Below are 15,928 nucleotides of genomic sequence, written 5' to 3'. Positions count from 1 at the left end.
GGTCCTATATGTAAAGTGTGTCCTGTTTGTTATGTAGGTCTTATATGTAAAGTGTGCCCTGTTTGTTACGTAGGTCCTATATGTAAAGTGTGCCCTGTTTGTTACGTAGATCCTGGATGTTATGTGAAATCTAAATGTATTGTGTGTCCTAGATTTTAAATGTTTCCTGAATGTTACATGTGATTTAGATGTTACGTGTCTTAGTTGTTAGATGTGATCTAGATGTTACGTGTGTCCTAGATGTTACATGTGATCTAAATGTTACTTAGATCCTAGATGTTACGTGTGTCCTAGATGTTACATGTGATCTAAATGTTACTTAGATCCTAGATGTTACGTGTGTCCTAGATGTTACATGTGATCTAAATGTTACTTAGATCCTAGATGTTACGTGTGTCCTAGATGTTACCTGTGATCTAAATGTTACTTAGATCCTAGATGCTACGTGTGTCCTAGATGTTACATGTGATCTAAATGTTACTTAGATCCTAGATGTTACGTGTGTCCTAGATGTTACCTGTGATCTAAATGTTACTTAGATCCTAGATGCTACGTGTGTCCTAAAATTTTAGTAAACTCCTAGATATTTATTTTAGCAAGTGACACAAACATGAGATTTATGGGATCATATTTTTTCCTTGCTTTCAGAGACTGTTCACACAGGGAGAGGTGACAACTCCTCCAACAGCAGCCATACCTGGTCATGGTGGTCAACGTGTTTTATTCTAGCCATATATCATTTGGTCACAAGCTAATAACAAGCTCAATAGCCACACAGCAGTCATCTTTTAGTTTATGTGTGATGTCCAGATGATACATCCTTCAAATAGCACCTTCAGGCATCTTCTTCAAATGACATGTTCAGATGACATATTCATCAACAGTCAATCTTCAAATGACACGTTCAGATGACATATTCATCAACAGTCACTCTTCAAATCTTAAAAGATATCAGTAATACTGCGCTATTTATAAAGCACGCTAAAAGGTGTACTGTATTTTGTATACTTGCTTGCTGATAATAAAATAAATATGTACAATTTTCTTCTTAAACATTAGTATGATATACCCTGAGCTACAATTTCAACTCCCCCCCCCCGCTCATTTAGTCTATTGCTGAGTGACTTGAGAGCATGGACCAACAAAAGTCATTCCAAAAGACTTGATACCTGGACTGAACTTTCTTGGCTCATTGCTTGATTGACCAGATGAGAATGTTTGTTCTTTTATTGTAAAGTTTACCAATGAAACATAGAGATCATTTACTTTAATAAAAAAAATAGAGATCAATAACTTAAATAAAACATAGAGATCATTAACTTTAAGTTGTACAGCCAGATTGAAACAAATACTTCTTGGAACTGGAAACGTTGTCTGTTAGAATGTCCTGGTAGAATGTCCGTTACATACAAAAGGTCATCCTAAACAGCCAGTAGACTAACACTGGTCTGGTACAGCTTTGTCTAAACTTTGTCAAAATATTACCTCCATATGTTTCAAGTAAATGAACAATATACTCTCTAACAGACAAAAGTATACTCTTCAAAACAGCAGTACAATCTTAGACAGCACACCAGTATACTCTTCAAAACAGCAGTACAAGCTTAGACAGCACAACAGTATACTCTTCAAAAATAGAAGTATAATCATCAAAAACAGCAATATAATCCTGGACAGCACACCAGTATACTTCTCAAAACAGCAGTATAATCATGGATAGCACACCAGATTTTCTTTTTTTTTTTTTGTGTGTGTTTATTTTGCTATTGATTCTTTGAAAGCGTGTGGATTACTTTGTTCTGTAGATGATAGATTCATTGGCTACTTGGAACAAAACAAACTGTACTAGAGCTGTGATTGAAACTTACATTTTCATTCCTATAGATTTGATCCTACCGTATGAAATAAATCTGTGTCTGGTATGAAATAAATCTGTGTCTGAATCGTGTCATGAATATGTTAATGCTATTAATAACTATTCACAAGTATTTGCTCTTCAAGTCAAGTCTCTGGTTTGTTCGTGTTAGTTAACTAGTTACTAGACACTTCAATAGAAGGAAGATCTACTCAAAAAGAAACCTGAAGTATCCGCTGTAGACTATGACATTGATGCCTCATATAGTGTCTTGAAATGTCTGAGTTCAGTGGCGGCCCTAGCGATTGCGAGGAATGCGGACCGGAACAGGTGACAGGTTAATACCAATACTAGAATGTTGATTTCTGGTGACAGTGTACAACTATTGGTAGGCTACAAACGATTGATGTCTAGTTCCAAGTCAGACAAAAGCTTTTGTTCCAAATGACTCAGATGGTTTAAGAGGGAAGTATTCCAAAGAAATGTCGCTACCGTTGAAGTTTGTCAACAGTTTAAAATAAAAAGGCCTGTCTTCGAGTCCGAAGATTAGTGAGGAATGCAGTATTTCCGGTGGCCCCAGTATTTTAAGTTGTCAAGATAATGTCAGAAAAAAAAATTTCATTGACTAGTAGATAGAAATAAAAACTTGGATTTCGATAGCATGAACTAAATGAAACAAAATCTACTTTTTTTTTTAAACATGTTGCCATTATATCTAGTTGTATTGAACTCTATCATTATATATATATCTTATATTACACAAACTATTATCTGAAATGCGTCCATGTCCATTTCATGTATTCATGTCAATGTCATCTACTATGTCTACTATTGTACAGCATAAACCATTGACTATTTCAATGTGTCTGTCTTCAGTCTTGTGTGTAGAAAGAGTTTGTGGAGTGAGAGCTGAGTTCAATGACTTGTTTATCTCTTGTGTTCTCATTAGTGTGATGGCTTCATGTGTGCTGGAGACTGATCAGATTTAGTAAGACTCTCCTTAGGTTGAAATCAATTTAATATTTCTAATGATTCTGAGAGCTGGGAAATGGAGAGACGTGTAAATGTTGTGTAGCACTGTTCTGAATGAATTGTGTAGCACTGTTCTGAATGAATTGTGTAGCACTGTTCTGAATGAATTGTGTAGCACTGTTCTGAATGAATTGTGTAGCATTGTTCTAAATGAATTGTGTAGCACTGTTCTGAATGAATTGTGTAGCACTGTTCTAAATGAATTGATCACTGAGACATTCTTGTACATACTATGTTTGTATTTTCTATCTCACTTTGTTTTATCTCTTTCATTTGTTTGTAGATGACAATTTAAAAAAAAAACAACGTATTTGTCATGTTAGAATTCAAACGACGTCTATATTGAAATAAAGTCAAACATTCACAAACTTGAGTTGTTTCGCTTGTTTGTAGGATCAGTTATGTCCAACTATTAGGTAGAAATGTCACAAACACTTCAGATGTTGTTTTGCTTGTTTATAGGATCAGTTATGTCCAACTATTAGGTAGAAATGTAACATACACTTCAGTTGTTGTTTTGCTTGTTTGTAGGATCAGTTATGTCCAACTATTAGGTAGAAATGTCACAAACACTTCAGATGTTGTTTTGCTTGTTTATAGGATCAGTTATGTCCAACTATTAGGTAGAAATGTAACATACACTTCAGTTGTTGTTTTGCTTGTTTGTAGGATCAGTTATGTCCAACTATTAGGTAGAAATGTCACAAACACTTCAGATGTTGTTTTGCTTGTTTATAGGATCAGTTATGTCCAACTATTCGGTAGAAATGTAACATACACTTCAGTTGTTGTTTTGCTTGTTTTTAGGATCAGTTATGTCCAACTATTAGGTAGAAACGTCACAAACACTTTGAGTTGCTTGTAGAACGTACACAACAAAATGATTCTATTTATACACAAAACTAATTTGGAATGTCTCTGTTGTTCTAAACAAGATCTTGACACAAACTAGTTTCATAGATTACAAGATGTTTCAAAATGACCAGCGGTGTGATGTTGTCTGGTCACGTAGTATGCGCTTCGGACTTTCATCCTGATGCTCCCTAGGTTGAACCCTGTTCAGTATTTCCCTCTCTGAAGGGAAACGTTGAAAGCAAAAATATCGACGATCATTTAAATGTCGAATATCGAATAGAGCTCGCGGAGTTTCTACAATCCGTGAAAATCAGTCAAAAATAGATCGAAACTTTAAAACCTTGACAACCCTCGGCCACCCCACCCCCCTCACAGTTAGTAAACTAACACAACATTGGTGTGTGCAATATAAATAGAAGAGATGAATGGCCTTGACATTAAGGAAGTGAACGTACAAGTCTCCTCCTTCATGAGAACAGCTTTACTCAACTCTCACTTGACAGATCATTTCTGAGCACCATTAGCACTGCAAAATGAAATGTTCTAAACTCTTCCTTTTGTAGAACAAAATAATTTCAATATAGACTAGAAACTTGTTTTTATTGATTTTTATTTGATTTTATACGAACTTGAATTTCCACACGTTGAGATAGTGTTACAATTATAGCTCAGTTCTTTCCCTCAGAGTTGGCAGCTGTCCTTTAACGTAAACTCGTTCATCATGAACATCTCCACTGAAGTTTGAAAAAGGTTATTCTCTTTTTTAGACGCTTTTTAGCACGGCAGAATAAAATGTTCTAAGCTCTACGAATTGCAATGCAACGTAAATTTAATTTTCTTTAGTTGGCACCATTTAATTTTTCCATTTCGTCCTTGACATTTTCAGTTGTTTTTCAACATTTCTCCCGGTCTTTCTGAACGTTTTTCCTTCAATTATCTACCACCCCCCCCCCACCTTTTTTTTTTCATCAAACTTTTTTTTTCTGTACCACATTTCGTGTATTGGATTGATTGTAGAAAGTCAACCAGATCTTTAACATTGAAACGTAGAAAAACACAAGAGTTTCATGAGACCAAATGGAGTCGTTGCACTTATCTCACTACGATTTGGGCGATTTGTTTCTTTAGCTCTACACGTAATAGATCGAAGAACCATGAAGAAATGTAAAATTTACACATGTATCCTTTTATTCGGCTAAAAAGAAAACTTCGCTGATGACGTAGACTTGATGATGCGCATAGACAAGACTTCCGCAGATTATGGTATGCAAATAAATGCCGAAAAAAAACTCAAATTATGACCAATAGCGAACATTGCTTTAAAAGAGGCATCAGCATTGAAGATGAAAAGCTGACAAGTGTTAGTAGTTTTAAATACCTCGCAGCTATCGTCTCAGAGGAGAGAACAAAACCCAAACTATTGGCCCGAATGGCACAGCAGCACTTATGAGCAACACTTAAAACAATCTAGAAAAACAAAGGCATAGCCCTCGTCACCAAAGTCAGACTGATGCGCTCCCTGGTCATGGCAACATTCTTATATGCTTGCCATTCTTAAGCGGCGACTGCAGAGCTAGAGAGGAGTATCCTAGCACGGGGATTGAGATGTTACAGAAGGATCCTAGATATTACATTTAAAGACCGCATCACAAACGAAAAGATTAGAGACAAGGTTACTACAGCGATCGGACCCCATGATGACCAACTAATGACTGTAAAAAACGCAAACTAAAACTCTATGGCTATTGTCACGACCCCGCATATCAACCCTCTCGTTACTACTTCATTTTACCTCACTTTAATATATACATGTACCAGTATTATTCCATTGGCTCTTGATGACAAGTTGTCTATGATGATTCTCGCTCTTGGTGCGTGTAATTACTTTGAATGTATATAAATTAAACTAATGACAACAATGTCACAACATAAATGACCACATAATGAATACTCATAATAAAGTCAAACTCTCTAATTAAAAACTAATATTTAATATTCTAAATAGGCATCGATGGCCACTTTAAAATAATGTAATAAATGTAATGATAGATTAATGAAATGAATTGATAACTACAAACATATATTATGAATAACATAAAATTAATAACATAAGACAAGTGGCTTCAATACTATGTACTAATAAAACTATGATATCTGTTAACATAATAAACAATAAAGACATAATCAACAATACAGCAATTAATCACCCATGCCAATCAGACCACCACGGCTACTCCATCCTCCATGCACTGGACCCAGCGCCGCAGACTGCATCAGAGTTCAGTACCGCTGTCCATGTCATCTGATGTCAATCACTGCAGGTCGTTCATTGTCTTGCTGACTACGCCACTGTCGCTAACATCTATTCTGTGTCTCTACGCTAGACTGCCACATGCTCAAGACTGTCACCCAGACTGCCATCTACCGCCTTCGGACTGTGACTGACATTGACTACGAACTGCCTGTCACTCAGACTGTCACTAAGACTCACTAAGACTGCCATAAGACTCACTAAGACTGTCACTCTAAATAGACAAATAATCAAAATATCGCTAACAACTAGCTAAAGCGCCATTCTATTTAATCATAACCAACTAACATCTAAAGCTAGATCTATAACTAATCAAATATTTCTTCTGGTCCCTAAGAATTAGTTCCTACATGTTGTCTCTGGCAACCAACTCACACCTATTGGAGCCAAGATCGCGAGCCAGCCTCGGCGACTTGCTCCCAATGTCTGTATGTGTCGTTCACCCGAAAACGCCTAGCACACGACACACGCCCCTGCTAACAGTACATGGCGCTGTGTCCCGACTGCCCCAAAACTCTACTCTATATAGGCTGAGACCCTAACCCACGCCTAAACTAACGCTACTAAATCGTCCGTGTCTGTCCCATCCTACGGGTATCAAGTCGCCCTACCAGGTATAAATCTAAGTGTCACACTATTCCTACCCTTTGTCTGTACTCTGTCAAGTCTGTCGGTGAGCCATGGAAACACCTTACAAAATAATTAACTTTGCTCACACACACACACACACATTATCTGTGACAGCTATATTACAAGGTCTTCGGGACTTGCAAAGACCTTCCTTCAGGAAACTGTACCAGGAAAAAGAAGAAGAAGAAGCAGACAGAAAAAGCGATGAAAAGACTACATAAATGAATGGATAGGCCTGTCATTGAAAGAGGTTCTATCCAAGGCAAAAGACAGAGAAGAATGGGGAAGGACGGTTGACAAATCGTGTGTGGTACCCCAACGGTCCAAAGGAATAGATGGAAGTGAGGTGAGGGTGAAAAGGAAAACTAAACTATTTGCTTAATGTTGTGAAAATTATTGTGATCAACATTAGGAGACCCCCCTCCCCCCAAAAAAATTGGCTTATCAAAAGACACGCCTCAGACACAAGCTCACACATACACATTTATTTGTAAAAATTGAATCTTGACAGTGTCATGTGTTAACGTTGTGACAATACTATTTATTTTGTCTTAAAGTTGTGACAGTGCTATGTTAACATTGTGACAGTGCTATGTTAACGTTGTGACAGTGCTATGTTAACATTGTGACAGTGCTATGTTAACATTGTGACAGTGCTATGTTAACATTGTGACAGTGATATGTTAACAATGTGACAGTGCTATGTGCTTTGTGAGGTCAAGGATAAATTGTGGGCTGAGAAGAAATGAAATTCTACAAACTCATACCTCCATTAACTGTCCCACATTTTCTTTAGAGTTAGGGGCTGTGCCAAACTAACAGATCACAAAATGACATTAGATTGATAACGTTTAATGATATGTGAAAGGATTCTGTAACATCTGGAGTTTGAAGTCTCGAACTAGGTACACATAGACCAAAAACTCCGAAGTTTGATTTATGATAGTGATTATACTACTAGTGTCAAGAATCGAACTTGGACATTATGTTGGCTAAATAGTGTACAGACTTAATAGATTACTCGTCCTCGTCTATGCTACAGTCCACTCACACTGAACCCAGGCAAAATATTCCCTCACTACAATATGTCAAGTAATGTTAGGCCTACGCTAGTGGAACCAATCTTTCTATTCATTTCACCACACTTTCTCACACGGACCATTATCTCCCTTTAGTTTGCTATTCTTCCCCAGTTACGTCCCATTTCTCCTTGGCAAGGCGCTGCACTTAGACAATTCAGTTACCATTGTTTAAAATTTAAACTTTAAAAGTCGTGGCGTCACTTTGAATTGGTTCATGAATCAAATCGCTGCTATCAAAAGCAGGCACAAAAAAGGTTTAGTATTTCTGGAATGGGCTGATTATGTGAATCCCAAAGGGAGTAAATCACAAATGCTTTAGTGCTAGGAAGAAACACTTAACTAATTTTGAATTGTTTTTTTTTTTTTTTTTTTTTTTGGGGGGGGGGGAGCTCCATCTTACTGAAACGGATCACCGACTTCTGTCGTGTCTGTATCCCTCAACTAAAAGGTCGTTCTAATAGAAATTAAACAAAGTGTTGGCAATCTAAACGTAGCTTCAGCATAGGAGACAAACTTAAGGATACTTGACAAGCCCCTTCCTTGCACATACATACGTGTAGTGCACTCTTCTTTGGACGTCACATGGGGAGAGGCTAGCGTTTGGTGCTTATTTCTGGCTGCTCTTTATATTGTTTTTTTCCGTATTTCGTTTTCATATTTCTAGCATATTTTCTAGCATATGTTTCTAGCATATGTTCTAGTGTTTCTAGTGCTAATGATTATATTTCAAAAACAAGAAATAAAGAGGAAATATAAGTGACATTGAGTAAATACTAAGCATTTAAAAAGTTCAATCAGTCTTCCGAACGATGGAATGAAAGAACCAAATTTGTCGACACTTCTGACCAGTTAAGTTCCAATGCTGAAACGAAATATTTTTTTTTTGGAAACAGTGTCTGCTATCCAAATATGTTGGCACTGACTTATTCTGCTGGACTCAAGTGAAATCAGCGGCTTTGATTTTGTTACACAATATTCTTTCGACCACCAAACCTCACGAAGACACAATTAAGGCATAAATATTCTTTTTATCTCTTCTAATGGAGCAACCTAACAAACAAATAACTGAGAGGAACATATTTTGTAATGTTTTACAATTATTTAGTTGTTCCTAAGATAAGAAAATATTTGTCTACCACATCACAAAGTGTTCAAATTTGTATTTTAGAATTAATGCTCAGTAGTAGACGCAATGAGAGAAAATAGACTTCCATCACTGTCAGAAGATAGGTCATTAACATTAATTAGGTTTTAAATAAATTTCGAAATTTTATTTTTCCACTGATTTTGTTTTTCTATTTTATGTGGGCCACCGAATTCACTCCGCGTAGGGCCTCTAATTATCTAAGGCCGACCCTGGTTGAATAGATTTATAGTAATAAGATATAATTAGTGTCATCAATAAAGTAAGTTATGATTGTTGAATACAATAAAGTCAATGCAAAGAGAAAAGTGATCTGTTATTTATACAATGTCTTCGGTACTTATCAGCCTAATAAATGGCTAGACTTTGAGTCATAGCACGATCAAGCCCATGTGTTGACGCCAGACTTTGCGGGCTGCTAATTGGCTTTTCCTCTGTTTCTCTTACGACGAATGGGCGGAAAACAGTGGCAGACGTTGATGAATCATGGGACAGTTTAGGATCCAATTGAGCTCTAAGCAGGCAGAGGTGGGCAAGATGGCGGTTATTAACCAACCTCAACACGTGTCTTAAGGGAGCCCCTCAAGAAATCAATAACAGTAGGAAATAATGTCTTGAAACATTGGACGTTAGAATATTGAGTGCATATCAAGCTGTTTAACGCCTTAAAGAGACTAAGGTAACAGGATAATGCACTGTAGATACTCAGAATATGTAGTTGTTTTTTTTTGTCTTGTTTTAAATACAGGAAATAGTGCTTGGCTCGTAGTGCTCCCCCAGACCCCCTGGCTGGTTAGGGCGCGGTGTCTACAGTTTTTCCGCTAACTCCAGGAAGAACGTATTCTAGGGTACAATAAATGTTTACCGAAAGAATGAAGGGGTCGGAATGTAATGAAGATTAATCACGTTCACACAAACACACACACACACACACACATATATATATATATATATAGTTCAACCCCCCCCCCCCCCGAAATGAAAATTCCCCCCCCCCGGAGTTAAGTGACTGATCTTTTGCTTTAATTTTGTTTATTTTAGGTGAAATTTTAATACTAAATCATCACTTGCCCTAGCACAGCCAAGGGAGTTTTGAGTTTAAAACCCCTACCAGGGGTTTTGAGTTGGAGACCCCCTACCAGGGGGTTTTGAGTTTAAAACAGGGGGTTTTGAGTTTAAAACCCCTACCAAGGGGTTTTGAGTTTGAAACCCCATACCAGGGGGTTTTGAGTTTAAACCCCCCTACCAGGGGGTTTTGAGTTTGAAAACCCCTATCAGGGGTTTTGAGTTTGAAACCCAGTACCAAGGGGTAGAGTTTGGCATTTGAATCCTCCTCTTCTATAAAAAAAAAAAAAAAAGCAAACGACAAGCCCCAAATTCCAAGAGCACATCTAAGGTAGATTTTTATTTTAAACACCTCTTCAAAATTTACGAAAAACCACCTCTTCAATATAAAAAAGCAAATTACACACTCAAAATTGTATGAGCGTAACCAAAGGGGTTTTTAGTTTAGCCCCCCCCCCGGGCCAGCGGGGTTTGAAGCTAAAAATAAATCTTCAAAATAAAAAAAAAATTCGCAAATAAGGTTGAAAGCCTATCTCTTCAATATTATTTCTACAGTCACCACAGATCGGTTCTCAAACAAGGAAATCCTATGCCGAACTGGGAGTCGAACACTCAGTTAGGTTGTGACTGAGCGTCGCACGAGGTTTGCGGGACATGTTCTACGTCAAAATGAATTACGCACACCAAGATTTGCGATAACATGGAAGCCAAAACGAGGAAAGCGCAAACAGGGAGTTCCTCGTATTACTTGGCGACACACCTTCATGGAGGACCTTAGAACAGTGGGCACCAGTGGGAGGAGGCTTCAGACATTGCCAATGACAGATCTTTATGGAGACAGCTTGCCGCCCAATGCGCCGAACGGCGCGGAAGGACCTAAGTCTAAGTCACCAAATTCTATGACCGTAGCTAAATGTGGTTTTGAATTAAAAAAAAAACAACTCCAGATATATTTTAGTTTAAAACCCCCCAACAGATGATTTTGACGATAAAACTTCCCTTTTCGATATAACATCTAAAGCAAAATAGTCACCTAATTCAAAGATCGTAGTCAAGAGAAGTTACACGTCTTTCAGTGGCTGGGCTCCATTAATAAAGTGCAATGACATTGAAAAGCACTTAATGTGGCTCTACAAAGATGGCTAAGACGGATTTTAGGAGTCAGTTATAGAGATCGGGTCTAAATCATGGAAATCCTATGCCGAAGTGGGAGTCGACCACTTAGTTAGGTTGTGACAGAGCGTCGCATGAGGTTTGCGGGACATGTTCTCCGACAAAATGAATTAGGCATAATAAGAGTTGCGATGACATCCACAGTGATGCCCAAAATACGGCCCGCGGGCCGGACGTCGTTCCATCCGGCCCGCCGAAACGTCAGCGTATAAAATCTTCCCCCTTCCGAAAAAAATGATGAAAATGTATCTTTCCCTATGTTAGGGCAGTCACACTTTCATAGATAGATTGGTACCACAACTACCATGACCTTTTAAACTTAAATTTGAAATCTTCCAGGAAAAGTGAACGGACATTTCCTTTTTTTTAAGAACATGATAGTGAGTCAACATGTTTGTTTGATAAGATACTGTGGATGTTTTTAAAAACAAAAACATAATATGAAACAGGCATATCTGGTACGACATAACTCTTGGTATTTACGGTATAAACAGCCATTTTGAAATAATAGAGGGGTTAATAGCTATGAGAAGGATGCATGGGACCATCACGCAAAGACCTGTTCAAAAAGGTTTCAACCATCATGAAGGATATTTTTCTTGGGAGAAATTTATGGGAGTCACTACTGATGTCAGAAGTATGGATGGATTCCACTGTGGACTGGAAGCAAGAGTTACTGGAAAAGTTGTAGAGTCAGAAGGAACCGGGTGTCTGCGGCTTCATTGCTTTATTCACCAACTAAACCTCTGTGGCAAGGTTTTGAATCTGGACCATATGAAGAGGTACACTTTTTTTAAATTTTAAACATGAAATGTCAATATTTAAGACAGAGCATTCAAAGCAAGTATCTCAACTGAACTCAACTCAAGGCTATGGGATTGGGCTATTTTAGGAGACATCACGTCACATCTGAATGAACTCAATATCAAACTACGATTTGATTTCTCTTCGCATGTCTCTGCTGACATAAGCGCTTTCGAACGACATCGCAGCTCTTCATTCAGCAGGAGTTGCACCTTCCCAGCCTGCACCGCTCTACAAGCATCTAAATAGGTCTATCCCAAAAGAAAAGAAAAACGTTCTTATTTCTGAGGCTAATGAAGGATTATTCACTGAAAGATTTATGGATTTTCAAATTTTTAAAGAATGAAATATGTTTTTTTCGAAAATCCATTAGCGGCCGATGTGTTAATAGCCATGACATACATCTAACTGGAACTGATTGACTTACAAAGCCAGACATACCTTCTTGATAAATTTCTAACCATGCAGACTATTGATTTCTACTCCGTGATGCCTGCATAAAATTGTCTAAATCCCCCGAAACAAGAGTTAATGATAGTCACCTTGTTTACAAGCACAAACTTTTTCAGTGCAGGCGAAACCAATATTAAATCCTCGTATCACGGACAAGAGTCTAGATTCAGTGCTCTGACTTGGTGGCTCATCTGTGCATCCGTATATTCAGAAGTATGTTTTCGAATAAAATGCTAACATGCAATTAATGTATGAATAATTATAAACATGATTTCAAGTCAATTTTTTTATCATTTGGGTGGTGTGTCCCAATGCACGAGTGTTGAAAATTAGAATGGCCCGCGAACCGAATTAGGTAGGGCATCACTGTCCTAGTACAACTTGGCGCCACACTTTCATGAAGGTCCTCAGAGCAGGTGGGAAGAGGCTTCAGACATTGCCAGTGACAGATTTTTGTGGAAACAGCTTGACGGCAAATGCGCCGAACGGTGCGGGAGGGTCTAAGTCAGTAAGAATAGCACATTAGGTTTTTGAAATAAAACTTTTAAATAGCAAAATAATGCACTCTAGGTACCTCAGAATATGCATTTAGTTGGCTTTCAATACTAGAAATAGTGCTTGGCTCCCCCAGACCCCTTGATGGCAAGGGCGAGGAGTCTACAATTTTTCCACTAACTCCAGGAAGAACCTATTCTAGGGCACAATAAGCGTCTTCCGAAAGAATAAAGGTTCAGAATGTAATAGAGATTAATGAAGTACACACACACACACACACACATCCATCCATACAAATATATATATATATAGAGAGAGAGAGAGATAATTTTTTTCGGGGCCCCCTCCCCGAAAAAAAATCCTGGCTACGCCCATGTATATATATATATATATATATATATATATATATATATATTGCCGTGGGGAAGAAAAAAAAAACGAAAAAAAAAATCCAGGCTACGCCCATGATTTGAAGTGTTTATTATTATAACATCTAGACTGCATTTATCCGTAGTATCAAAGTTGTTCTGCAATTATTACAAATTTACCTTGACGCGGGCTTGAGGACGAGTTAGATCGAGATCTGTATGTCATAGTTAAAACCTGTTGAATTCTTTTTTTTAAAAAATGCTTTGATAGAATCTTCTTGCTAGAGGGCATTTCTTGACAGAGGAGTTCCCATGATTCAGGGAAAATTACAAATTTGTTTCACTTCGTCTGCTTTGCCAGATTTTTCGGTGAGTGCCAGCTTCTAATTTGAGAGTGTTCATAAAGCGATCTGTCATTGTGCCGAGATGGCTACGTCGGCAGCATTAGCAGTGTAATGCGAAGCCTGTGAAATTCATTTTATTTCAGTCTTGACAACTTTCTTACAAACAGATGAGTGCTTCCACTGAAATAATTTCAAGATACAAATCTTTTCAATTGAAATAATGGAAATTGATGGATATATAAGGATTATTTTTTAACTGTGCTATAAAGAAAGGGGGATAGTCCAGCCAACAGTTGCTTCCCATTACCAAACACGAACTAACAGTAGGAAAGTCAACTGAAAGATGTAGCGGGTGCTGTCGCTAGAAGTGCATAAGAACGGAGGAAGTTACATCTAAAAAGAAATTGTCAACTTGGGATAATTTGCCCCTTCCGGGGATACATTTGTTTATTTTATTGCATTTTCATTTGTTAGTGTAGCCTACGTGCAAATCTAAAGTTAAAGAGAAACTTGCTAATAAGTTATTCACCATTTATTCAAGATACGTAGATGTAGGCAAAGTTATAAATAGCTTTTTTTTTGGAATATTTGGAGTACAAAACTCGAAGTATTGACACGCTAATTAAATTTACAGAAAAAAAAATCTAGAGATCTATCTCTATTTTTATATCTATCCATCTCTTTATATTTCCTGGTATTTTATATTTTACGTCCCGAGAGACGATCTTTTCCCTATATATATATACTAGACATATGTTACCCGCGACCCGCGGGTCTTTATTTGTGCATTACTTTCGATATAGTCACTGAGAGTGTTTTGTAAACAAATAAACGAAATAATAATGTAATAAGTAAAGCGAATGTGTCAATGTAGATGGATGTAGCTTTAGAAAACCAAATTTGAATGTTTATTTGATCAAAATATGAAATGAATGGACTTTAATTAATATGTTTATGTGTTAAAGTATAAAACTATCTGTGCGAAGAGAAGTTTTATCATCTTAGAGTTGAATTCGTTTTAGATCTAGGGATGGGATTATAAAGTAAACAATTAAACGAATTAATATTTAGTACGCGATTCATTACGGAATTGTCTTATGAAAGAATGTTCGTCAGGAAAACTGTAGTCACGGATATAAGGGACTAATTTATGTAAAAAATGCTTTTGAAACACAAAATTGAAGGTTAATTATATTATATAATGAAATCAATGGATCTTCTTTTGTATTTTCATGTGTCAAAGTAAAAAACTATCTGCGCAAAGTGTATTTATTAAAATTAGATCTAGGTCTAAATCCTTTCGATCTTTTCTCATGTCAACATTGTTAACCATGGCCTAGATCCATAAATACTATAGCTGTAATAGAGTCGGACAACTTTGTTTTTTTTTTTTTGAGGGTCTTAAGTTTGTTTTAGGGCTACGATACATACACTACAGTCTAAGTTAGTACCCAAGGAACATTCCTGCCTAGTTTTATCAAGATTGGTCAAGCGGTTTTGATGTCTATAAGTAACATACATACATACATACATACATACATACATACATACATACATACACCTCACATTCTACTTTATAATATAGAAGATATACTAGCCTGGCATTACCCGCGGCCTGCAGGTCTAAGTTTGTGTTAACTAATGTTGTGGATTGGATTTAGATATATGTTAAACTTAGCTAATGATCCTTTCACGTTATTTCTCTTTCGCTACGAAAATAAAATTAGTTTTGCGAAAATGGGTTTACCCGAAGTTGATACATTCTTATCTATTAAAAACGAAAAGAGCGATAGCTTTGTTAAATGAATGGGATTATAAAGTAACAATTAAACGAAATAATTTTTAGTACGCGATTCATGAATGAATATATATTTAGGCCTATCTCAACCCGGCTTCGCAGCTTTCGTAAACGAATGTTGTCTATTAAAAATTTTAAAAAATGCTTTAGATAACCAAATTTGAATGTTTATTTGATCAAAATATGAAATGAATGGACTATAATTAGTATGTTCATGCGTTAAAGTATAAAATTATCCGTGCGAAGAGAAGTTTTATCATCTTAGAGTTGAATTAGAGTTTTAGATCTAGGGATGGGATTATAAAGTAAACAATTAAACGAATTAATTTTTAGTAAGCGATTCATTACGGTATTGTCTAATGAAAGAATGTTCGTCAGGAAATCTGTAGTCAAAGATATAACGAACTAATTAATGCAAAAAATGCTTTTGAAACACAAAATTGAAGGTTAATTTTAATATATAATGAAATCAATGGATCTTCTTTTGTATTTTCATGTGTCAAAGTAAAAAACTATCTG

General features: G+C 36.8%; 1 protein-coding gene across 11 annotated transcripts in view; it reads left to right on the top strand.

The window, feature by feature from the left end:
* Nucleotides 1-3,255, top strand: part of LOC106080036 (lachesin-like) — a 137,513-nt gene extending 134,258 nt beyond the window's left edge. For all 11 annotated transcript variants that reach the window (XM_056041735.1, XM_056041730.1, XM_056041724.1 and 8 more), the window contains one exon: nt 649-3,255. In XM_056041735.1, coding sequence (XP_055897710.1) covers nt 649-755 — 107 coding nt within the window. In that variant the 3' untranslated portion in view covers nt 756-3,255. The remainder of the gene's footprint in view (nt 1-648) is intronic.
* Nucleotides 3,256-15,928: the final 12,673 nt, after the last annotated feature.

This window comes from Biomphalaria glabrata, chromosome 1 (assembly GCF_947242115.1).
Source record: "Biomphalaria glabrata chromosome 1, xgBioGlab47.1, whole genome shotgun sequence".
NCBI lineage: Eukaryota > Metazoa > Mollusca > Gastropoda > Planorbidae > Biomphalaria > Biomphalaria glabrata.
Note: the sequence above shows the minus strand (reverse complement) of the source record. Positions and strands in the feature narration are given on the sequence as shown.